This window comes from Pelodiscus sinensis, chromosome 2, assembly GCF_052426305.1.
Source record: "Pelodiscus sinensis isolate ZL-2025 chromosome 2, ASM5242630v1, whole genome shotgun sequence".
Taxonomy (NCBI): domain Eukaryota; kingdom Metazoa; phylum Chordata; order Testudines; family Trionychidae; genus Pelodiscus; species Pelodiscus sinensis.
The window spans coordinates 197,229,422-197,253,540 of NC_143053.1; the positions used below are offsets into that span (position 1 = coordinate 197,229,422).

The 24,119-nt window shown below is 41.8% G+C and overlaps 1 protein-coding gene across 3 annotated transcripts in view; it reads left to right on the plus strand.

Annotated features, from left to right (window-relative positions):
• The window catches only part of SCRN1 (secernin 1), a 70,463-nt gene that overhangs the window by 9,643 nt on the left and 36,701 nt on the right, over window positions 1-24,119 (plus strand). For all 3 annotated transcript variants that reach the window (XM_075922136.2, XM_075922135.2, XM_075922134.2), the window contains one exon: window positions 15,890-16,049. In XM_075922136.2, the coding sequence (XP_075778251.1) occupies window positions 15,891-16,049 (159 nt within the window). In that variant the 5' untranslated portion in view covers window position 15,890. The remainder of the gene's footprint in view (window positions 1-15,889; window positions 16,050-24,119) is intronic.

Genomic DNA, 24,119 nt, shown 5'->3' on the forward strand with positions numbered 1-24,119 from the left:
ATGCACACAAAACAGACATAAGACTCAGAGAGAGAGCTGTTGCCTGCCATTTCAGCCAGACTGACCATTCCCACAATGACCTTAAAACATGCATATTGCTTCAAAGAGATTTTAACTCCAGACTTCAAAGAGAAACTTCAGAATTGTCATTCATGCTTAAATGTGACACTTCATGTATAGGTCTCAACAAATATTCTAATTATCTCACCTATTACAAAGATAGCTTCCCCAAATATCACCCCTGATGTCATTACCTCAGTCACTAACCTTCCCCTGTCACCCCCACTCTGTTCTAAAATTTGATTTGTCAATTTCATATGTGTTCCTTTTTTTGATGGTATCACTTTGGTATATATGGTTGTGCCAATTTTCTTCCACAAATTGATCTGAGGAAGTGGGTCTGGCCCACGAAAGCTCATCACCTAATAAACCATCTTGTTAGTCTTTAAAGTGCTGCATAGTCCTGTCTTTTGTTTCAGCAAGACCAGACTAACACGGCTACATCTCTATCACTATAGCTATGCAGAGTGAGGTTCCTGGCCCCACAGACAGGGTAGACGCGTAGCGCCCTCCTGCAGGTATTGGTCCCCGAGGCATCCTCAGCTAGTCCCATGTGTGTGTGAACGGCCTTTGGGCCAACATTCAAAACATGGCTGGCCTTATTCTGTGACTGGCATGCTCACCAAGTGGCTCCAGGTGGGGAAGTGTTGCTGGGTGCATACTGGACTCCTGCCATTTGCCCCCCCTCTCTGAGACCTGCCTAGCATGGACACCTCCTGAGCGCAGGGCCCCACTCCTCTGCCAGCTGTCACAGCTCCTGCTGCAGCGACTGTAGCTGCCACCCCTGAGTCCCTCCCCCCTGGATGGCCCTGCCCCAGGCTCAGTAGACTGGTGGTGTGGAGCACTCGGTGGGCATGGCTCCTGGCTGGCTGGCTGACTGCTGAGAGGCTACTTGGAGGAGCCACAGCCTGGCTGTTACCTGGATAGGCCACTGCCGCCCTCACGGCTCCTATTGCAGCAGAAGCCCGGGGCAGCCCACTGCTGCTTGCGCCTCTGCCTTGGGGCTGGCAGAAGCTGTGCCTGCAAACACCTGCCTCCTTTGAGCCAATCTTAAGGGAAATCATTTGCAAATACATCATCTTGATTGGTCTATTGTTACTTTCAGAGATGTTAAAGGATTTCCAGGAAGAGATTACATAGCTGTAGGAAATGGAGAGGCCAATTTGGGCTTTCATATTAGGCTTTGGAAAAGGAAACACTGTAATGTATTGTAACATTTTTGAAATGAATGTTTTATTATTAGTCCAACCAGACTACAATATTTCTAATTCATCAGAACGGAGAGCACAGTTGTTGTAGAACCATTAGTTATTTTTAATGTTTCCCCTGGAGCACAGCAGTGCCCGGTTACCCTCCTTAAAGAAATAGGTCTTTTGAATTTCCACTGTGCAGGAAATGTTAATTAAATCTACAGGCCAGATACCTGCTTTGTATATCAAAAGTCATTTAAACCCTAAAGCCCTCTACAACCCATCTTTAATATGAAAAAGCTAAAGATCTTTTAATATATGTCACTAATGGGAAGGATATTTTTGCTTTTGCTGAAAAGGTTCAGTGCATTTTATCAAGACAATTAAAACAGTGCAAAGCCTGAGTATCCATTCAGTTCAATAAAACGCTAGTTAAACGTCAAGAATTTTTTTCTGACCCAGCTTTCCCACACTCATCTAGTTTTTCTGTAGACTGTTTCCTAGTTACTGAAATGCTGCATTTTCACTATAAGACCTTTGTTTTTGCAATCTGAAGACAAAGGGCCGGTCATAGGCAAAAAACACTTGTATGCAATCTTTCTGGTTCAGTAATCAGTCAGATTGTAATGCTTTCCTGTTTAGCCAAAGTATTAATATAAGTATTTGTCATTCTAGTACTTTACATAAATAGGTTCAAATAAAATTGGCAAACAACCACAGTTATAACTTTGTGAAACTTGCAATAGAAATCTACATGATGATTTCATTTGCTTAGTATCTAAGTGATGATTTCTTTAAAATAGCTTGAATGAAAACTGTTCAGTGATATTTGAAAGTGGAGAGCTGAAAACATATTTTATCCATTTGAATTTTGTTTTTGAATAGTCATAATGGCTGATCTTTGAAATCTGAAGTTTGGCATGGAAATAATCCTTGCAAAGAAGCAATATATGACCTTATTCTGAACAAAAATGATTTAGGCTTGATCAAATTAAGAGTAGAAAACATGCATATTGAGGACATGATTAAATTTTTGGAGGAACCCTTAGTCAAGAACATCATGCATTATGAATAACATAACTAACTTAGCTTGTAATTCCTAACCTGGCTATAAACCATCCTGGTGAAATTTCTGGATGACTTGGAGGAAGTCAACACGCACTAAGTGAGCCATCTGTTACTTTGTTAATAGCAGAAAAAAATATCAGTGTTGCATTGTCTCTAATGTAGATTTCTGCGAGGCATATAAGTATTTTCATTTTAGAGACAGCCGAAAGAGGCACAGAGATGCAGGCAATGGCTACACTGGAGAGGGTTTGCCAGATCACTGTTCTGACAAGCCATCTCGGAGCAGCAGGGGGGGGGAGGGGAACAGCTTATACTTATCAAATGAAGTAAGCTGTAGCAGTGAGAGCACTGCCTCTTTTTCCTCTGTTTCATTTCTTTTTCTCTGACCAAGCACCTTGTCTCTGCTGCCTCCTCTTCTAAAACCTTTGAGGGACAAAATTTCATCTTAAATTTAAAATGCTGATACACAATGGAAATGGTCTCAAAACAGTTTTGAGAGTGTCTGTCTTGTGCTGAAAAATCCTTCATGTATCACTGGGTCCATAAACAAGCAAGATGGGGCAAACAAAGTTGCTACTAACTTACATTTTCATGTCAAAGATTTAAAATAATAACATACTTATAACTACATGCCCATAGTAATAGCTCTTCCCAGATACTGACACCTTAGGTCAGAGGAAAATGTTCACTGGATAGTTTGAGCAAATAGCTTACATGTAGGTTCAGTTGTGTTACTGAATTTAATAATGCACTTTAAGGAAAAGTGTATTTGAGAATAAAGTTCTCAATGGGTGGGAGGTGACAAAACTTTTTTTTGTTAACTAATACTTGGGCTTCTGGAAAGGATGTAACTGGAAATGAAGATTTTCATACATATAATCCCATTGTACCCTTCACTTTCTCCCATGCCATATATTTACCCACTTTGGTGATACCTTAAATACCCATATGTAGTGGATTCAGTGGTCTCCAACAACATATTTTTGCTAATATTGAGCAGCAATCCTGAAACTATTTTTAAATTCTTTCTTCCCCTAGTATAAGGCTGTGGAAAACAGGGCTATTGAGATCCTGGAATGTATAAGAATAGATTAAAAAGTATTGACTTGAGTTAGATGCAAAAGTCAGCAGGAATCGATGACATTCACCTAGGGATACTTAAGGAACTAGCAGAAGCAACATTGGAACTGTAGCAATTATCACCCATGACATTCTCATCAGCACAGTAGGGAAGTGTGATCTAGATGAAATTACTATAAGATGGGGGCAATACTTGTTGAAGTCTGTACTCAAAGAGCAATGGTTTTTCATCAGGCTGATAGGACATATCTGGTGGGGTCCTGCAAAAGCCTGTCCTGGGTCTGGTACTCCAGTACTCAATAGTTTTGTTAGTGACCTGGATAATGGAATGGAGACTATGCTCATAAAGTGAGGGTGACAGCAAGTTGGAAGGGTTTCCAGCCACTTAGAGAACAGCATTAGAATTCAAAACAATTTTGATGATTGGAGAACTGATCTGAAATTAACAAAATATAATTTAGTAAAGACAAAGCACTACAGGTAGGAAGGAAAAATGAAATGCACATCTACAAGACAAGGGATAACAATCAAGACGACAACACTGCAAAAAAAGGATCGGGGGGAGGAGGGGTTTAAAGTGGATGACTACATTGTTGACTCATTCAAATGAAGCTGTGAGAGGCCAGTGTTTCTAGTGTGTATCAGCAGGAAAGACACTGGAGGTAAGTGTCTCAGTCTATTCAGCACTGGTAAGCTCTCAGATGCAGTACTGTGTCCAGTTCTGAGCGCCACTCTTTAAGAAAAATGTGGAAAAATAGAGTCCAGAGGGGAATAACAAAAATGATAAAACATCTTAGGGGTAGCTGTGTTAGTCTGTAACTTTAAAAATGAGTAGTCCTGTGGCACCTTAGCAAATAGCAAAATAATAGATGGGATCATGAGTTTTCGTGGCTAAGCCCCCTTCTTCAGGTCTTCTTCCACTCCAACTCATCCGATGAAGTGGATTTTACCCATGAAAGCTCATGATCCTGTATAATATTTTGTTAGTCTCTATGGTGCCACAAGACTACTCGCTGTTTTTAAAATTATAAAAGATTTAGAAAACCTTATCTACGAAGAAAGGTTTAAAACAAAATGTAACGCTGGGCATGTTTAGTCTTAAGAGAAGAAAATTAGTGGGAGACCTGAGAAATCTTCAAATGTTAAGTGTAGTTACAAAGAGGTCTGTAATCAATTGGGGGCATGTCTACACGAGAATATTATTTTGAAATAACTACATTGGAAATATTTCAAAATAGTTATTCTGGAAGTTAAGCTTATTCCCCCAAGGAAAGCAGGATTGCAGATTTCAAAATAACCAGCCCGTTATTTCGAAATAATCGGGTAGTGTGGTAGTGTGGACGCGTCACTTATTTCATAATAAGTGCGGGGTTATTTCAAAATAACTCCCTAGTGTAGATCAGGGCTTGTTCTCCCTGTCCACTGATGATAGGAGAAATAATAGACTTGATACAGCAAGGAAGATTTAGGTTAGCTATTAAGAAAAGCCTTCTAACTAGCAGGATAATTAAGCATTGGAATAGGCTCATCGGGGCATGCCTGCACTAGGAAATTATTTTGAAATAACTCCCAAAATAATTATTTTGAAACAACCTGTCCACACTGCAGGGAAGCCTTGAAACTAGTCCGAGGCAGGCTCCATTAATGTGGACACGCTACCTCAACTTAGAGCCCCAGGAAGCACTGGGAAGTAATTACTTTGAATGAGTTGGGGGAGCAATTATTTCGAAATAGCAGCAGTGGAGCATCCGCACTACTGCTATTTCAAAATAAGCATTATTTCTCGTGGAAAGCAGGAGTTATTTTGAAGTAAGGGGCTGGTTATTTTTAACTAATAACAGGCTTGGTAGTGTGGATGCTTTGCTTGTTACTTCGAAATAACTCCATAGTGTAGACCAGGGCTCAGAGGTTAATGATAGGTTAGAAAAACACCTGTCAGAGCTAGTATAGGTTTATTTATAAGGGGCTTGACTTGAGGAGGTGAGCCCTACACTTTTATGATTTCATAAGTGGGGTTTAGGGAGTGGGAGTAAGGCAGGTGGATTTTACCTCTGTATATGACACTGGGGAGACCAGTATTGACATACTGCCTTGTTTCTAGTGCCCAGATTTTCAAAAGGATGTTGGAAAAACTAGAGAGAGTGCAGGAAAGACCCACAAAAAACTATCCAAGGAGTGAAAAAATATTGGAAAGCTCATTCCGTGTAACTTTAACAAAAATGAAGAGGCTATTTGATTACAGTTAAGTAACTTCATGGTGAGAAAATACCTGGCACGAGAGGGCTCGTTAACCTAGCAGAGAAAGGCATATCAAGAACAAGCCTCAGGAAACTGAAGCTAGGCAAATTCAGAGTAGAAATAATGTGCACAGTTTTTTTTTTTTTAACATCGAGGTGATAATCATTGGAACAAACTGCCAAAGGGAGGAGATTTCCCCTCACTTGATGTTTTTATGTCAAGACTTCATGCCTTTCTGGGAAGTATATTCTAGTCAAAGTTACAGGGGTAACTGGGTGAAGTTAGTTGCCTGTGATTTACAGGAGGTAAGATTAGATGATTTAATGATATGCTTTGGCCTTGAAATTTCTCTCTCAAAATACATTCGTCTCATAAAATGTTTTAGGAGTCTTTACCTCTGTCCCAATACCAAATATAGTTGTCCGTTAAAAAAAAATTGGAGGCTTCCCCTCTTCTGCATTCAGCTTTCCTCTCTAATCACCCTCTTCTGGTAAAGAAATTTTGGCACTTAAAATGGGAAATATTTCCATTTCTTTGACTTTAAAATATGAAAGCTACTGCACGATGAGTAACCCTATCAAAGATGGGAGAGACCAGGAGTGGCCAACCCATATAACAAAGAGAACCAAAACAGGAGTGAAAAAATGCGAAGAGCCGCACCAGAATTGTCAAGCAAAAACAAAAAAAATTCAAAAAAGGAGGCTGCCCCTTTAAGACAGCCACCATCTTGGGCGCCATTTTTAAAACCCGGCAACTCCGACCCAGTAAGCACAGGGAAGCTGGGGAAGGGGGAGAGCTGGCAGGGGCTGTGGGCGCGCAGGAGCGGCTTCATGAGCCGCGCTCTCGGGGGGCAAGAGCCACATGCGGCTCGTGAGCTGCTGGTTGACCACAGCTGGATAGACTGCAGGATACTGGAGTTTATCCTGTATAACCAGTGCTGTCACAGCAGTGCAGATATAGCATCGAAAACCAGGAACAGTACATACATCACTTAAGCCATGTCTACTCTTGAAATTGATTGACAAAACTTTGGTTGTTGACGGGTGCTAGCTTCCCCCCCACACCTCAAAGAACGTAAGTTTTGCCATGGCAAGTGCGAATGCTGCTTTGTCGGCAGGAGTGCTCTCTAGCCGAAAAAGCAAAAGCTGCTCAAGGGGGTAGAAGTATTTTGTTGGCAAAAATGCCAATCCACTGCCTTCACACATGTGGACTTTTAGTGACAGAATTGTGTCATCACAGCCTTGTCACTAAAAGCTAAGTAATGTAGACAAACCCTTAGATTTATTTAGATGGCTGCAGTTTCTCACTTGTATCACTACTCTCACTTGTGCAGACACAGACTCAGTGAACAGTAATGGCAGTTGTTCCCTATGTACCATTTTAAGAACTCAATCCTGTGTAGATAAATAACATGAAAGAATCTGTCATGGGGCTGACTCACCACCATGGCGCCTCCAGCTGGTTGCTCTGGGAATTAGCTTATTGGGCTGGCTGGACGCCTCCCGCTAGCTGGTGTCTCCCCATGTTTCTCTTTGACCACGGGGTCCTCTTCAGGACACTGCCCTCTGATAGTGCCCACTGCAGTCTCTCTGCGCCCACTTCTGGGGGATGGGAGGGTGTTGTTTACTTCACTGCGCATTCCAAGGTCCTCCAGTTCTTCTCCCAGGGAACGCCCAGTTCCCCTGTACTCACCTTGCCTCAGTGACCCACTGCCAGTCTCATCTAGCCCCTGCCTCAGGGGCAAACAGCAGTCTGTAATGGCCACTCATCACTGGCAAAGAGGTTTGGACCTGCTGCCTTTGCTTGACCTGGCTGCTTCAGAACCTGCAGCCTGGGAGATTGCTTGGCCAGAGCTTCCCAAGCCCTGCCTTCCTTCCTCAGCACTGCTCTACCTGCTGGAAGCCTCCTGTTTCCCTGGCAGTCAGGTCCCTACTGCTCTCTCTCCAGAGCAGTAGTCAGTCCTCCCTCTTCCTCCAGGAGTCCTTTTTATAGCCCCTAGTTGGGCCCTCATTAACAAGGACTGCCTCAGCTGGGGCTTCACTCTCAGCCCTTGTTCAGGGCTGGGGTTTTGCCCTTAAAGGTCCAGTGCAAAGCAAACGCCCTGTCACAGAGTCTAATGGGAACTAAAGATCCTTCTTAATATAACTTAGAATTTGAATGGCACTCGCATCATGGAAGTGAAGCCAGTCCCAATAGCTGCTACATAAACCAAACGTGGAAGAGCCTGATAGATGTAAAATGTGAACTTTAAGATGTAAAATCTCTAGTTCTCTAGTCAATATCTGCATTTACAACATTTTAGGTTAAAAATATAGCACAGGCTGATTCAAAAACTTGATCCTCTTGTTCATGCTTGTGGCTTCTGAAACTCAAATGTAGGTCATAGCTGGTGTTTTCACAGTGGGACATCCACTGTTGTATAGGGCTCGAAGACATTCTGTTCTATAGCTTCTTTCTGGAACAAAATAATACACAGATTAGCTCTTAATGGTGACTTTGTCAAACTGGGTTTAATTCTGCAGTCTTGAAATGAAATTTATCTTAATGAGAGATTATACTGAAAAATAAGGAATGTGCTAAATAAAAGGTTCTTCATATTGTGCAGGCACACATCAAGTAGAATGCCATGGTAACCAGAAGACAGCTAAACAAATATAAAGCCAAGTTCCCTTTTGTAACTAATTTTTATCAAATTGTTCTTGATGAGGAAGATCAATCAAATCAAATATTCATTACCTGTGAACAGGACTGCTCAGAGAACGACAGAGGTCTGGGTCACTTTGAGTTTAGAGGCTCCTGATGTATCTAACTTCTCATAAAACTAAAAGAATATAGGAAAATGCACACTTGAGACATTTATTTATTAACAATTGAGTCATTATACCAATAGCATGTGTATTAAAAATGTAACTTTAATTGTGAGTTCTCACTGCAAGCAAAACTCTTCATTTTAGGAATGCTTTTCTGACTTTGTTGTGTGCAAACTCATTTATAATTGAAGAAAAATCCAATTTACATGCAACATCACTGTTAATGTTAAGTATTGTGAGCTCATTCACATACTCTTGTCCTATTGTAGAATGCTGAGTTTTTTACTTGTTTTAACACATTAACTGTGCATTCACCTGGAGCCACTGGTGCAGGGAGACTGACAAAAATATATAATGCAATTGTGATACTAGGAAATACTGTTGACAGGCCGAGATCAAACATTTCTTGAAGCAGTTCTTTGTCTTGCAGTCCGATTTAAAGTTAGTGGAATGTATACGTTTCAGAAAGACAGTCTTGTCACAGAGAACTCTTGAAATTTCGTTGTATCTTTGTTGAAACTGTTCAGCCACTAAATATAGATTTTCATCACTTAGTTCTCTGAACTCCCAAAGGAATCCAAAAAGGGTACAAATTTATTGCAGTGACTGAAATAGACATGTAAGACCAGATTTGAGGGAGTCAATAATACCACCAAAAATTGACTTGATAGTGTCTTTCTGCACCAGATTGAGATGTTAGGCTGTGATTGATGGAAAACTCAGATGAAATGTCAATATTCTGTGCTACTGATTTGGATACAGAAAAGATTGATCATGAATCTTTTGAATATCTTTAAGATGACATTCAGTGTTATCCCTCTCAACATCTAATACAGCATTGCATGCTTCAATTACAAGATTAGTTATTTGTATCATTTTTAGCAGCTTCATCTACATTGATGACATTAAAACGTATTCAAATTTGGATGTATATTTCGGAATTGACTTAAGCGCTGTGTGAACCTGTGCTATGAGAGTAAGAAATTCAAGCTCACTTAAAGCATTTTTCACAGAGTCCAAATGCTATGCAACTGGTTTAATGGCACCAATTTGTGCTAACCATCTCCTTGTCGATATGCCATGAAGGGAAAAGGCAGATGCCGCATCAGAATTTCCCACTTTTGAGGATTGTTACTGAAGAGGTTGTGCAATTGCTGGATTGTTCCAACGTCCGTGATCGCTTTCTTGCATGATTCAGCATAATCAACGCTGACAAGACTTAGTGTGTGATAGCCACAACTGGAGAAAATACAGTTTGCATTTTGCTCAAGAAGGACTGCTTGTTCTCTGTTGTACTTCCCAGCCATATTGGATCCACTGCCCTGGACCAATGCAGACTTGAAAATTTAATTTGAAGCCTTCCAGAATTTGTAATACATGAGCGGTGATTTCTTTTCCAGGTTTTTTTTTCCGTGAAATTATCGAACAAAATGAATCATTCAATTGAAAGCTTTGAACTTCCTTTAACTTTAAGATATTGAACAACCAAGGCTGTCTGTTCTTTATGAGAACAGTTTGGAGTTGCATCAGTAATAATTAAAAAGTACTGCATGTCATATCTCTTCAAGAATTGTTGTTGGCACAAATGTCCCACACAGCTCAATAAACTTGTTTTGTATTCTGGTAGACAGATAATGGACTTGCATGTGTTTTCACACTCTCGTGATTCATGAACATGCTCAATATGTCCTGATAAAAGTGGGTCATACTTGCTAAGAAGCTCATGTATTCCAAGGAAGTTTTTGTTTGTAGGGTCATCAATACATTGACTGGAACAAACAAAGCCAATCCCCGTTCAGAAAGAAAAAGAATGGCATTCAATATATGCTCAAGGAGTTTTTTCCAGTTATCAGTTTCTGTGTTTATTTCACTCAGGAGTAAGTTTTCAATTGAAGTGTCAGTTAGTGCTGCTCTAATAGCTGATTTCCATGTAACATAGTTATCTTTATGTAATACTGAAGTTTCATGTGCAAGTATTTGGTCTTTCAACTTCCTCTAACCTCTGCTGATGCTCTAACTGGATGGATCAGATATTACTGAGGCATTTGAAGTATTACTGTTAAAAAATAAAACAGGGTACACAGTACAGAACCTGCTTTTCCATGCTTCAGCAGACACAGTCTCTTGTGTAGCTCTCACCATTTGGAAGAGTTTTTGTCAGCAGCCTAGTAGGGAAAAACATGATTTTCAGCATCTTTCAATATATTACTTGGAATCTGAAAACTAACTTTGAGAAACAAGTGAATTTGAGTAACATTGTTCTTCTCAAGAAGTCCAAAAGCAGGTTCTGATGCCTCTTTTGTTACACTGTGTCCTGTACTAGTCATAAGTTCTTGCTTTTGCTGCACAGCATCTATGAGGTCTTCATTTTCTGCCTGCACAAGTGGGTGTCGTTCACACACAGTCTCTAAATCGAGTGTAGATTCTGCATCTATCACTACTTTGGCATTTCTGTGTCTCAATTAATGACCTCCTCATTTTGAGTCAGTGGCATTGAAACATTATTTGTGGGTACAAAGTTTTCATAATCAGAACTGGAAGTGTCACTGTCAGTATGGTCATCGTCAGGTCTCACCGAACCGTGGTGAGCCCCGCTTGCCAGCCACGCTGTCCGGCGATCTGCGCATTGCCAGATCGCCTGAACCCAGCTCTTCTGGGTTACAATCTACTCGCCACAGGCGAGTAGATTATATTATTTGTTGAGCACTGATCATCATCTAATGACTGAGATGTCTTTTCCACAAGGAATGATGTTATTAGCTTTAAACTGTTAACTGCTGCTTCACTCTGTTGCTTTCACTGTCTCTTACTTGCACCCCTTTCAAATCTTTGCTTCATTTTTATAAAGGCGTTTGTACAAAGTCAACTCTCTTTGCAATCGTCTCTCGATAAATGCTTTTATTGTGCACCCACATCCCACCCCGATCCCAATGAGTTTCTACGGGGTGTCTCGTCCCAAAAGCCATTCCAGTCCCTCTCACACTGGCTGGTCATGCCTTGAGCACGGGGGCGTGGGGTAGGGAGACTCCGGCCCACCCACTCTCCTGAGTTCCGACCCAGGGCCCTAAGGCAGGAGACAGAGGGAGAAGAAGAGAAATAGCACTGAGCTGCTATCTGCTCTGCTTCTGTTGGTGAGAGGACGTGTTTTTGAAGAGGTGGTTTGAAGATACTCAAGAAAATGGGAGCACATCACAGAGCTGCTGTGTCTGCACAGGGTTGTGAGTGTCCAAGGCTGGCTCTGACAAGCCTCTTCTCAGCAGGTGGGGTAGTAACCCCTAAACTCACCCGCTCTCAGGTTCCACGGCCCCGCCGTGGTCCACTTCTTATCCCGCCACCTTTGTTCCCCTCTCCCCAACTACATTGGGGTCCGGGTTACCCCACTTGGTGTCATGACTCCCCTCCTGCCGGCCTCCATCCTGCCTTTCCCCTGTCCTTCTTCGGGCCTCCATTTCAAGGTCCCCGCTGTCCCAGAGGGTGACGTCGTCACCTGGCGCCATCGGGCCATTGCTCTCGGCCTTGATGTCTTTAGCCGGCGTCCCCACATTGGGTCGCCTGGCTGTGACGTCATCCGCCTGCGCTGGCCGGATCTTCTGATCGGCCTTCTCGGTGTCGGGGTCTGGTCGGGCTTGGGCTTTGGTTCCTGCATGGTGGCCCCTGCCGCTTCCCCGCCAGCCTCTTTGCCCCCCAGTCTCCTCTCCTGAGGCCTCCCCGGACTCTCCTGAGTGCACCCCATCACAGCGTTCTTTTAAAACATAGCAACACATAATAAATTAATTCGCTAAAGGCTATCAGTTATACAGAATTTTAATTATAATATTTGTTGTGAAGTATATACAATAACGGTTTGGGGGCGTTATTTACTACAGCCCTTATAGCCTTATTTCAAAGTCTTGAAATTTCGTCTGCTAACATGCCCCTATTATTAAATTCCTCTAACTGGAACAACTAGAATTAAAAGTTTATTAGCACAAAAAGCCTTTAAAGGTGAATCTAAAACTGATTGAAGATGTACTTGCAGTTGAACCTGATACGGTTATTGTATACAAAAACACATCATAAAAAACAGGAATACAAGTTTCCTGTGCAGAGATAAACATCTCTTTTAAAGGTTAAACTCACCCTCAGACCGAGCAAAATCACTATACAGTAACAGAATTAATTATAACTTTAGAGGTTTTGAAACTATGCGAAGACTGTAAACAGTGTTTCATAATGTAGAATCATTAATCACAGAAGCTATTCCAGTCATGCAGATAAAAACTCAGATGTGACCAAAAAATTGGGGAAGGCCCAAGGTCCCATGATAATTTAAATCAATTTTTGCAGGTATATGCAGTTTCTTTGTTGTCTCCATTATAACTGCAAGATGTATAATAAATGGAAATGACTTGGTAGAAAAATGTCAAAATTTGAGGCCCCTTTGTCGCCTGGGCCAAATGGCCCTCATGGCCCCTGATAGGGCCTGTCTGTGTGTTGTCCCTTAAGATATCCCTGCAGAATTAGATTGTTTTCTGACTTTCATAGTGTCTGTTCTGATCAAACCAGTGTATTAGCAGTCTTCCACAAATAACATACCTGAAACTAATTAACTGCTCACACAAAGAATGTGGGGCATTAAAAACCTGTTGGCACAGGGCCAGATCCACGGCTTATTGCCTGTGTGTAGTTCAGTTGTTTTGAATAATTCATGCTGGTTGAGGATAAGGGCTTTTAACTTTTCAATTGGACAGTAGGTACCTCTGTTTAACTCTTAATAGCCTGATAGTTTTATTTCATGATATTGAAAACCAGCAATTACCTTTTGTTTAATGACCAAAAAACAGTGGCTGCTATCACATCTGCCTATGATAGTTTGCAAGAATTATGGCAACTAAGCACTCTGTTTCTGAGAAATATGTTAGAACAGTGCTAGTCGTGATGTAGGGCAAGTTTTAAGTTAGCACAGTTAGGGCAAGTTTCTTTGGTTAAATAGAATTGTCCACACTGGAGCACCACCACGCAGTTTATGTATGAAGGGTATATGTAAGAGTCTCTAGACACTAGAAAATGTTGAAGTAACCCTAAATATACCTGTGTAGTTATGACAATATAGCAAGAGAGAGTCTTCTAAGTGTATTTACAGTAATGCATACTATGTGTTAGTCTTTCCAAGGACTAAGCCCCTGCTCAGAGGACCATCTAAGGATGACGAATACAGGTTAGGGAAAGAGGAACAGTAGATCGCTCTATATACAAGCCAATTAATTCCATAGAGGCAGTATGGCAGAAGTGAGTCTTAAATATGAACAGAGTAGAGACCTTGAAGATGGGCTCAGAGGTAACATAATAGCCATACAAAGGTTAGCGTGGAAGAAGGCATGGAGGTGATTTTGAGAATCTGATAAACTAAGGTGGCTGAGACCATGGGTGGAAGAGATGGGGGAGGTTTATTACAAACTTAACCAGAGATGAATGGTATGTAGAGCTTTGCAGGTTGTGAGAAGCTGAAATGTGATCTCACGTGATTATGTAAGCAACACACCTGCTGGGTGTGGTGCACTGTCCCATCGAGTGGCACTGGATGACTCCCAGCCAGCAGCCCAGCAGGGTTCTCAGGCAGGTTTCCTGCGTGCTCTGTCCCTGCACAGGCTGCAGGGGCCATGTGCATCTGTGAATAAGAGCCTGAAGGGAAAGGAGAGTGGTGCTTCACGCTGCCTCTTCTTCAAAGAGGCAGCTTCTATAGGCCAGAAATTGGCCAATGAGATTGTGCTGGGGGCAGTAGCAGCATGTGACGCATGATTCCCTCTTCCCCTGGGCTCATAGCTGAGAGAGAGAGAGAAATGGCTGCAGCAGCCACTTTTCTGAGTGGTAGTGGTGGGGGGACAAGCAGGCTATGTCTACACTGGCGGGTTATTGTGCAAGAGCGGCCGTTCTTCCGGAAAGCATCCACACTGCCCGCCTGCTCTTGCGCAAGAAGATTTACAGTATGGCATGGTAAGAGAGGGCTTCTTGTGCAAGAGCTACGCTTTTTTTTAACAGGTGTAAGCCCTCTTGCGCAGGAGCTCTTGCGCAAGAGGGCAGTGTGGATGCTGGGCAGGGATTTCTTGCGCAAGAAAGCCCTATGGCTAAAATGGCCATCAGAACTTTCTTGCGCAAGAGAGTGTCCACACTGCCATGGATTCTCTTACGCAAAAGCACATCTCCCACATGGCAGCGTGGACATTTTCTTGTGCAAGAATTCTTGCGCAAGAACCCTTGTGCAAGATGTTTTTGTGCAAGAAGCCGCCAGGGTAGACATAGCCGCAGAGAGTCTGACTGAGGTTTCCCGCTGCATCCGTGGGCCAGATCTGGTGGCTTGGCTGACTGGATCCGGTCCACAGTTATATTTTGCTCAGCCCTGCTGCAGAGACTCATATTCTAAGCTCCAGAGGTCCCAGGTTTTAGTCTGTCTATGCTGGCACTTTCAGTAAGTCAATGAAGCCATTCAGAGAAAGTTATGTGATCAGCCAGGTGGGCAAAGACGTTGGAGTTTAGCAGCAGCATTTTGAACAAAATGAAGGGGGCAGAAATTGCAGGGTCAGTGAGGAATGTTAGGATACTAGGCAAAATACCTACCCAACAAACTATATATGCTCCCATCCACAGATGTATGCATATAATAAGATTTTAGTTATTTATCTACAATAGAGTGTTTTTTACTTAAAGTTAGCTGGTTAATCTTCCTAAGTATATTAACTGGCCGCTTGGCTACTTCAAATATTTGTATCCTGGTAAAGGCATTTGAGGAATTTCCAGATTAGTCTTTACATACTGGCAATGGTTGAAATATTTGCAGACAAACCATAGAGGGAAAACCAGGTTCAATCACTTAGCAGTGACTATGATAACTCTTCTCTTTGCACAGGCAGTTAAACTGACAGGCAGCCTCTCCTACCACTTGTGCTTTCTGCATATTTTTTGTTCTGGTTCCAGTTATACCATTTGAGAGATCACTTTTTTTAAACTGCAATAGACGAAGAAGATTACAGTAGAATATTTAACATTCCTGTGAATCTCTCTGCTCTGGTACAGTGCCTGTTTCTGAGTCAGCAGAATGCATCTAGGTCAAGTGTTACTTTGCATCAGAGTTGTTCAGTATCTTCCATTTTCAGAGTCTAACCAGTCTTATTATCAAGCCACAATCACCTTCTCTTCTCCCCCTCCCCGCTTACACTTCTGCCTTCACAGTTGCGTATGGGATGGCTGCAACTCACTGTAATTTAACTGTGTTTTTCAAACTCCAAATAAGACTAAACTGAACTGACCCACTTCTCTTTCACCAATTGCACTTAACTGATATGACAAGAGAATGAGACGAATATGACAGTGGAATAATTGTTCTCCAGCTAGAACTAATGATTTTTTGAGAGCCTGTTGAAACCCTAGTCAGACTTGTGTTATTCTTTTCCCTTTATTTTTTTTTAGGATGGCTGTGGCTCCTCCCAGTTATTGTTTTGTTGCTTTCCCACCACGCACTAAAGATGGTCTTGTCGTGTTTGGAAAAAATTCTGCACGGCCTCGAGAAGAAGTCCAGGAGATAGTCTACTTTGCTGCTGCTGCCCATGATCCAGGAAGCAAAGTTGAGGTAATGGGCTTCATGGTGCTTAAAATTACAGTGTAAAGCAAGTGACTTTTCAAATGTTGCTTCTTGTATTCCTGTCACACCTTGGAGTCTGTATTCCCTAAACTCAAATTTAAAAGGTCCAGAATGATTGAATAATGCTTCATTCTAAGGTGGTCTACCAGAATATGTTGTAGGAATTGGGAAGGGCTAATGAGAAGATTCTGGAAAGCAGGCAAATGGCAACAAAATTCTTTCAGTGTAAAGCTGAGGGGAATCTTCTGGCCATTTTCTGCAGCAGACAAGCTGACCTGTTTACAACTTAGCTGCTTGTGCAACAATCTGTACTACTTGCCAATACTCACTTTTCTGTCAGGGTGAAATTCTCTTAATGAGCTGGGAATAGCAACAAATATTTGTTCCTTTTAACTGACAAATCCTTTCAAGCATCAGAAGGGATGAGTTGTTTGGTGCTGATCTGGTCCAGTTAACTCATGTCTCATTTAAAGGTGCTACAAATCTCTAGCATTTACATGCCCAGAGTTAAACTACTGAGCTTTTGAGTCTGCAGAAATGCTCTTTTATTAAAGGGCCAGATGCTGCTAATTGCAGTGGTGCATTGACACGCTGCAATAAACCTGTGCTGGTCTGTAGAACGTAGCAGTGTTACTGTAGCATTCCTAACAGTAAAGAAAACAAAGTGTACTTGTAAAGTTGAGTTTTAGAAAATTTAAAATGGAGAACAAGGCTTAAGTAGAGTGTTGTACCTTAACATAAGAGATAAGCACTACACATACACCTTATTGTACTACTGAGGAATCTTGCAACAAATGTTGTTGTTATACCATTGTAAAAAATATAAATGAAGACAAATACAGGACCGGGGAGGTCAGTGGCTCCTCTGTTGATGGATTCCAGGGCTCTCCCAGGATGTCAAAGCAGCAGGGGCACCATTTCAGATTTTGGTGGGGGAGGGCCAACCCACGATGGGGACAGGGGAAGAGCATGAGAACATAGAGGGATGGACTGAGGACAGAGACTTGGTCAGTGTTACTGAGCATGCTCAGTACAAGCCAAGCCCCAAATGGGAAGAGGGGGAATTAACCCCATCTACCCTCCCCATTCCCCACATCATCTCTATCCAGGGGCTACCAAGTCACTGGAAAACTTTACTTTTTTTGGTAGACAATTTAGCAGTTAGCTGACAGGAGCCCTGGATCTAATTCCTGTATAAAAGAAAGAAAACTAAATAAATAGTAGACCCACTCAGCTCTAACACTAACACCTTGTGGCAGGTCACCTAAAGAACACGGCCTTAAACTTTTTAGCCTTATAATTTTAATGTATATTCTTATTTTGTTACTAATTCTGTAACAGATTCCGTCAGGACTCCTGGGTTCTATCACAGCTTTGGAAGGGGAGTGGGGTCTAGTGGGTTACAGCAAGGGGGCAGATACATTTCAGTTCTATATAAAAACATCAGAATGGCCATAATGATCAGACCAGTATCCTGTCTTCCAACAGTGGCCAATGCCAGGTGCTTCAGAAGGAATAAACAGAAGAGGCGATCATCATGATCCAGCCCCTGTTGCCCATTCCCAACTTCTGGCAAACAGAGGCTAGGGACACCATCCCTGCCTATTCTGGCTAGTAGCCATTGATGGACCTGTCCTCCTTAAACTTATTTTGTTCTTATTGGAACCCTGTTTTGGTTTGGGTCTTTCCACCATCTCCTGGCAAAGAGTTCTACAAATTGTTTGTGAACAAATAATTTATTTTGTTTGTTTTAAATCTTCCGCCTGTAAATTTAATTGGGTCAGCTGCTTATGTGATGTTAGTGAAGGAATAAAAAACATTTCCTTATTCTATTTTTCCACACCATTCTTGATTTTTCTAAAACATTTAACATATTCCCTCACCCTTTAGTCATTTCTTTTCTTTAGTCATTTCTTTACCCCTAATCATTGCTGTTGCCCTCTCTGTGCCTTTTCCAAATCCAATATATCTTTTTTCAGATGGGGCGACCAGATCTGCATACAGCATTCAAGATGTGTGCATGTCATGACTTTGTGTGGTATTTTGTTTTATTTTCTATTCCTAACGATTCCCAACATTCTGTTAGCTGTTTTAGTTTTTAGACTACCAGTGCACGTTGAACAGATGTTTTCAGGGAACTATCCACAGCGATTTGGTATCAGCTATTTTGTATGTTTAGTTAGGCTTATGTTTTTCTATGTGCATTACTTTGCACTTATTAACACTGAATTCCATCTGCCTTTCTGTTGCCCATTCACCCAGTTTTGTGGAATCCCTTTCTAACTCTTTGCAGTCAACTCTGGATAAGTCCCTGTTCACCCCTTTCTCAGGAACATTTGTAAGTTTCACAGCAGTGATCCAAATGCAAATCCTAGCAGCACAGAGCTCATTCCTACTTCCCCCTATCTTTTAAGTGGAATAGCCAGCAATGTTTTCATGATGATCTAACAATCCTTCAATTGCCTAAATGCTCAGCCTTTTGCTATTCTTAATCACCTGCCCTTCTCTTTTTATAACAAACTCTCTTCCCCAAAGGCAAATCTTCAAGCAGCTCAAACTCTGTTGCATTTAAGAACTCCCTCGGAGTCAGGGCATGCAGCTTTAAGCAGATCTCAAGTATGAAATCCAGGCGTTCCAACCTCAGGAGGGGGCTACTGCCCCCCAGCCTTCCATAAATAGCACCCTTGCTCAGCAAACCCAGCCAGCTCTCCTTTGGGCTTCACATCCCCTCCCAGCTCCACTGATGGCCGGCCGCTGGGCTGGCTCCACTCCTAGCCATAGGCTCCCTGCCCCCAAACCCCCTCACACACCAAAGGGCTGCAGGGATGTGCTGGGAGCCGTGTGCAGAGCAAGAATGACCAAGAAGCTGTTTTAGTCCTGCTGAACTGCTATTGGTGGCAGGGTCCCCCGACCCTTTTAAATTGCCCAGGGCTGGGGGATGCGCTGAGGCAGGCACATTGGGAGTAACAGATCAGACTGTGGGAGAGACCCAGCCCCAAACTTTGGTGAAGCTGGGCTTCCGGGCCAGGCATACTTCTGCAGCCCAGGCACCCCTCACCACCCCTACACAGTGGCACTAATCACAGACCAGAAGCTCCTTGTGCTAGGTGCTGTACAAACACACCCCAGAAAGGTTGTCCCTTCCCTTGAGGTGCAGACAGTCTAAGTAGAGAGATAACACTATGTGTAGTGGGTACTGAGGATGTTAAGTAACGGTTAATTTAGTAGTCGAGTAGTTGATGGAAATTCGAGGGGCATTGCCATACAGCTGATCTCTGGCTCAGATGTGCGGCTGCTGCTTTGAAATGTTGAGGTGGCATTTCATAGTGGCAGCCCCGCACAGCTGATCCCAGGATCAAAGGGCTGCCCCTTTGAAGTACTCCCTCTCTTCCCTCCCTCTTCCTCCCTCCCCTTGCTGCCTCTATCTGATAAAGTCAGGAATCAGGGGGAATCAACTAGTCGATTGGCTATCCGATAAGCATTTGCTTATTGGATATGTCAAGGCCGATTCCCCACTCTAGCACGATGAATGCAGAAGAGGGGGCCTGCAAAAGTACCCGAAAATCTTATCTTCCCAGGCTTTGGTATAATACCTAGATTTTGGGGATAAAAATCCGTTGCCTCCACCCAAGTAATGGTAAAAAAACCAGGGAAGAAATCATTTGGGAAATCTCAGCCCTGAAGTAAAACCAGGACACACAAATTAACCACTACCAGGTTAATAAAAAAGAAAGAACTTCTGTTATCACCACAATACTCCTGTTACAAGCATAATGACTAGATGGAAAAATCACCAATTAATATACTCATGGGGGATTCCCATGGGTCAAAAACTTAGTTACAAAGGAGAGGAAAACCCATTTTTAAATGCACAGCATCAAATTCCCATTCCCAAACCATAAAACAATAAAACGGATTTATCTAGACTTTGCCCTGCTTACAGATGGTGAAGAGTCTTTTTTTGGAGATGGACATGTCTGTCCCCCTCAGTATCTAGAGCAGGGGTTCCCAACCTTTTTCGGTCCCCGTGCCCTCTTGGCTTTTAGTAAACCTTCCCGTACCCCTTATTCAATTTGAAAGGAAATAAATTCTAGACTCTAGAATCCACAACTTTTTTCACTAACACTACTACTTTTGGAATATTTCAATTAGGATAATCTAGTTATTTACCAAATATTCCCCGTATCCCCTTGACAAGCTTCTCGTTCCCCCTGGGGGTACGTGTACCCCAGGTTGGGAACCCCTGATCTAGAGAGTCTGCTGCCCAGGGACAAAAAGGGAAGAACCCCAAAATTCCTTTGTCTCAGTTTGAAATCCCTATCTGCATGTCTATTGGCTGACTGCTATTTGGCTAGGTACAGTTAACCCCTTAGTCCCCAGGCTGACCATCCCTCATGACCATGACAGGATAGTTGACTAGTCCAGTGTTTTTCAACGTGGGCCATATGGCTCCCCAGAGGGCCATGCCTTACTTCTAGGGGGCCACATGGAAAAAAATGGAACATAAGGGGGCTCAGTAAGTTTCTGAGGGGGCCACCCAAACTTAATTGCCAGGCATATGATGAATGAGGCTCAGAAGGGGGCCATGAGCAAAAAAAGGTTGAGAAACACTGGACTAGTCAACTAGTCCTTAACATCCCTTGTGGGTACAGACTTTCATAAAATTAAATACTAGGGCATTGGTGCAACACAAAATATCTTAATAGCCTGGGAGTTTATTTGGGGCATCAAATTTATGCTATATGTAAGACGGAGCAAAGTTTGAAGATGGCACCACATGAAAACTGTGAAGAAACAACATTGGACAAAGGGCCACAGCAGGTTAATATTTTTTCACCTCCTGCGGGTGTAGTGTTAAATAATAATTGGTCACAGGGGAAGCTGATTCAGCTGATATCTTTCACAATGTAGTCACTGCAAAATTCATCATGTTTGTCGGTTTTGTGTCTTGCAATCATGGCTCCATGGAAAAGCATGCATGTTTAGTCTTGTCTTTATATGCATTCTTCCTAGTTCTAACTAACACCAAATCCAAAATTATTCTGGGAACTGGCATGCCTCATTGTTCATCACTGCATCTTTTGTATGGTGCATCACACAGGCATACTACAGAATTTAAATTAATTTTTACTGATGTCACACCTGACTGGAGTAAGTTTTGATGTCATGTTTCCATTGTCTTCGTGGAATTAAATAGGCTCTGTCTGATGGCTTTGCTACTTCATTACATTTTTCTCCATTAGTGCAACTATAAATTGATTTGTTGCCCTCCCTTTAAGCCTAGAATCATAGAACCATAAAACTAAAAAGGGGAGAGACTGGTGTTAGGTTACACAAGAACAATTTAAACAGATTCAGCCATCTAAAGATGTGCTCTCTAGAAATGCTAGCATTGGGAAAATATTACCTCTTGAAATACCTTTGTTTGATCTAACCTGGCCATTTCAAAGGCCTTTTCCAGATAACTTGATAATGCATCTGATATTCCTTTTTTTTTTTTTTCATTTGCTGTAAAACGGGAAGAAATCTGAATTGAGTAAGAAATGCCAGGGGTTTTGGTGCATTTGAAATGTCAGCTTACTATATTTTGATAATATTGCTGTCTTGAAATCCAGATGCTATATTAAACTAGCAAAAACCACCTTTTCACTAGGATTTCAGGTATGCTGACTTTTTGCTGTCTAAACAGTCTCACGTGTATTTTGCTTTGGGTTTCTATTACCTGAAACTTGTGCATATGTTCCAGTGCAAAGAATCCATCTAGAATGTATATTGTTGTTTCAGGTAGCAAACAAATGTACACTTTCAGCCCCATACACAGTCTTAATTGGATTGGACAACAATTCCCTATATGTTGTCAGATTGTCTCACTAGAAACTCACATACTTCGAGAGACCATTTATAAATTCAGCTGTTTAATTCTTAAAAAAAAAAAATCAGTCGTGAAAGACTAAACCCACATCGAGCAAATTCACAGAGCTGTTAATTTCAGTCGCTGAGTTAAAAATAGTAAAGAAATCTTATGAAATCACCATTGGTTGCCTCAGGAAGCACTAACAGATTCCATAACATTTTCTAGAGCTGTCAGTTGTAGCCTTTGCTTATTTTTTTGCTGTAACTTTGTCTTTGACACTGTTAAAAAAAATGTTTGCTAACCAAACAGGACAGAGAATTCAGTGATTGAGTCATAAAGGGATGTGTTAAACTTTCAGATTTGCAGGTTTTTTTAAAATAAACAACTGGATCTTTGTTGGGACATAGTCTTCATCCTTGTTTGCTTCTGTTTTCTAAATGAACACAATTTCTCACAGTCTTATGCTGTGGCTTTATGTCTGCTTCCCTTCTATGGTACTCATTCCATAAGTTTTACTTGTCAATTAAAGTATTTAATGCATTACATTATATTCACCTTGACTTCTGACTTATTCAAATTTCAGATTCCTTTTAAAACTGTTGTTTATTGTGTGGATCACTTCATGAATGAGAATGTCACATGAATCTGCCACCTCTGCCTGTCCTGCTTTTCATGTGTACAGGGATGATCCACTTGATATAGTGTACTTGGAGTTTAAAAAATCTTTTGAGGTCCCATGCCAAATGCTCTTAAGCAAATTAAGCAGTTGTGGGATAAAAGGGAAGGTCCTTTCATGGATCAGTAACTGGTTAAAAGATAGGAAACAAAGAGTAGGAATAAACAGTTTTCACAGTGCAGAGAGTTAAATTGAATCCTCGAAGGAGCTACACTGGGATCAGTGTTGTTCAACATATTCATAAATGATATGAAAAGGGCGGTGAAGTATGAGGTGACAGAGTTTGCAGATGATAGGAAATTATTCAGGATAGTTAAATTCAAAGCAGACTGTGAAGAGAGTCACACAAAACTGGGTGACTGGGAAAAATAGCAGATGAAATTCAGTGTTGATAAATGCAAAGTTGTGCACCATTGGAAAACATAATCCCAACTATACATACAAAATGGTGGAGTCTAAATTAGTTGTTACTACTTGTCACATTACTGAATTGGAGGGAAGTAGCCAGATCGCTGCTGCACCCCTAGGTGGGGGTGTTGGCCCCAGAAATTTGTATAAAAGGGAGCAATTCGCCCTGAGCGGACGCCCTCAGCTGTGCCCAGACATGGCCCGGTCCGTCACACTACTCAAGAAAAATCTTGGGCTTATCTTGGATAGTTCTCTGAAAACATCTGCTCAGTGTGCAGTAGCGGTCAAAAAATCTTAACATTAAAGAACCATTAGGAAAAGGAAAGACAATAAGACAGAAAATATCGCAATGCCACTGTATGTATCCCTAATATGACCACTCTATGAGTACTCTGTGTAGTTCTGGTGGCCTCATCTCAGAAAAGATATTAGACTTGTAAAAAGTACAAAGAAAGGCAAGAAAAATGGAACATCTCATCCAACAGTATAGAACAGGCTCTATGGGAGGGGATGGGGACTGTTAAGCTTAGAAAAGAGATAACAAAGAGTGGATATGATAGTCTATGAAATCATGAATGGTATGGAGATGGAGAATAAGGAAATGCTCTTTACTCCTTCACATTAACACAAGAGCCGGGAATCCCCCAATGAAATGGATAGCCAGCAGGCTTAAAACGTTGATAACTCAGTATTTCACACTGTGACGAGTCAATTTATGGAACTTGTTGCCAGAGGATGATGTGAAGGCCAAACGTACAAAAAAAGAACTTATATTTATGGAGGACAGGTCCATCAATGGCTATTAGCCAAGATGGTCAGGGATGTGATCCAATCCTTTGGCTGTCCCTAACCCTCTGAATGCCAGAAGCTGGGACTGGATGATAGTGGATAGATCATCCAATAATCAGCCTGATCTGCTCATTTCTCCTGAAGAATCTGGCACTGGGTGCTATTGGAAGACAGGATGCTAGGCTAGCAGGGCCATTTGTGTAACCCAGAGTGGCCATTCTTATATAGTTTTTTTTCCGAGCAGACTATAAGAGACTGTGAAAGAATCACTGAGCAATTTACCATTTAGGAGGGCTCTAATAAAAATTGATATAAATAATTTACTGCCCGG